We start from the raw sequence: 1958 nt of genomic DNA, 5'->3' as shown, positions 1-1958 counted from the left end.
CTCGCCCTGTGGTGGATTCCAACTTCATAATGTTCACATCTCGCCTCTTCTTTGACATTTCCGTCCGTTCCATTACCTGCTCATCGATTTTCACATTTTTTACCAGATTGGAATACTTTAATCCTCTGGCCATTGGTCATGTATGAATATGGAGCAGTTGTTCTTTGTGTTGCTCTTATTCTTTAAATATATATGCTTCGTTTGATGATGCTTTCGTTTTATTACTTTTCATCCCTTTTTAAAGGACTCTTTTGCGGTTTAACATTCCTGAACAAGTTCTTGTGCTGTGTCTTCCCTGCGGCCAATTATTTTGCTAACTTTAACTTCCATAATTTTTGGAGATTGAATTTTTTTACACAAATTGTTTAGTGAAATGAATAATCCACCCGACCCAGCTTGTTGATGTGAAAATTTCATTTTGTGCAAATATTTTTGAACCGGGAACTTCACATGAAACTGATCAGCAATGCCAGTCCATCCATTGCAATGTCAAATGAAAACCTAGTTCCGTTTCGTTCTCAAACTGTGTTCAAGCAAGTAATGATCGTGATGATGATGATGATCATCATCATCAGCAGCAGCAGCAGCGGGTGAAATAAATCATCTAATGACCAAATTTGGTCCAAAGTGGCTGGCAAAATTTTGCCAAGCTTAAAACACTAAAACAACAGCACATCCAGAAACCTTTGAAACAACAACAAAAATATACGAATTTAACAATTTTTTTTCACCCCAATCAACTCCACTAAATGACAGATATTTTGACAAAAATAATTCTTTATAATTATAAGTAACGTTTTCTCTGCTTTGAAGGTTGAAAAAAAAGGTGAAATTTTTTGAAAACAAATCAACAACAATCGTCCATGAATGAACACAACATAGTCAGTTGGTTGCTGATCTGTCGTCGTCGTTGAAGCATACCCGCGTACATACTGTACATACACGCTGCATTAGGCACCGTTGACTGAAGGGAAAAACTGTTTTGTTGGGATAAAAGAATTGTTGTTGTTGTTGTTGAAAAATTACACAACAATGGAACGAAAAGTACCATTTTGGCGTTCAGTACGTTTGAGTATAATTTTGCTGACCGCCGGCGGGATGTTCGTTTTTACCCTGATGCGAGGTTTGATTGGATTTGCAATGGTTTGCATGGTCAATTCCACTGCCATCGGCGGTGCACAACCGCGTCAGTATTACAATGCCAGTGGAGCAGTGTGCGATGAACAAGTTGTCCAAATCAAAGACGAATACGACGGCCAATTCCCGTGGCTACCGCATCAGCAAGGCATAGTTTTCGCGGCACTGTCTTGGGGTGAAATTTTGACCGACCTTCCCGCCGGATACTTGTCGACTAGATATAGTCCGAAGAAGATGTTCACAGTCGGTGCAATATTGGCCGCAGCGGCGACGGCCGCTATTCCATCAGTAGCGAACTATGGCTATGGAGCCGTAGCCGTCATGCGAATTTTGGTCGGTAAGGGAAAAAACATTTTTTATATTATTCTCTCTCATCATTTTACGTGAAGCAATCGAAATAGTTGCAAAAATGTTTATTTTTATTCGCATTTCAGGAATGGCATTCGCTGTATTATGGCCGGTGAAAAGTTCCATAGTGTCACGGTGGACGCCGGCGTCAGAAAGAAGCACTGCGCTGAGCATCGCAACAAGTACCAATCAGCTCAGCGTAGTGGTCGCCATGTTGTCCAGTTCTTGGCTTTGCAAGCAGAAGTGGCTTTTTGGCGGCTGGCCGGCAATTTTCTACCTGACGTCAATTGTCACGCTCGGCTGGGCAGTATGCTGGACATTCTGGGTAACAGATAGCCCCAACAAGCACCGATTCATCAGCAAAGCTGAAATTGACTACATCGACAAAGACAGACAACTGATTTGCAAATTGCCCGGAAAAATCCAATTTCTCATCAAACAGCGCAGCGTTTGGGCAATTGTTGTCTGTCAAG

The 1958-nt window shown here is 41.6% G+C and overlaps 1 protein-coding gene across 1 annotated transcript; it reads left to right on the top strand.

Annotated features, from left to right (window-relative positions):
• Positions 1-1032: 1032 nt before the first annotated feature.
• Positions 1033-1958, top strand: Tsp_12616 (transporter, major facilitator family; the record flags this gene model as incomplete). Its single annotated transcript, XM_003370953.1, has 2 exons — positions 1033-1474; positions 1572-1958. Coding segments are annotated over exons 1-2 (829 nt in total), but the record flags the coding sequence as incomplete, so codon positions are not given.

The sequence above is a fragment of the Trichinella spiralis genome (assembly GCF_000181795.1).
Source record: "Trichinella spiralis strain ISS 195 chromosome Unknown Scfld275, whole genome shotgun sequence".
Taxonomy (NCBI): Eukaryota; Metazoa; Nematoda; class Enoplea; order Trichinellida; family Trichinellidae; genus Trichinella; species Trichinella spiralis.
This window is presented reverse-complemented; position numbering and strand designations above follow the sequence as displayed.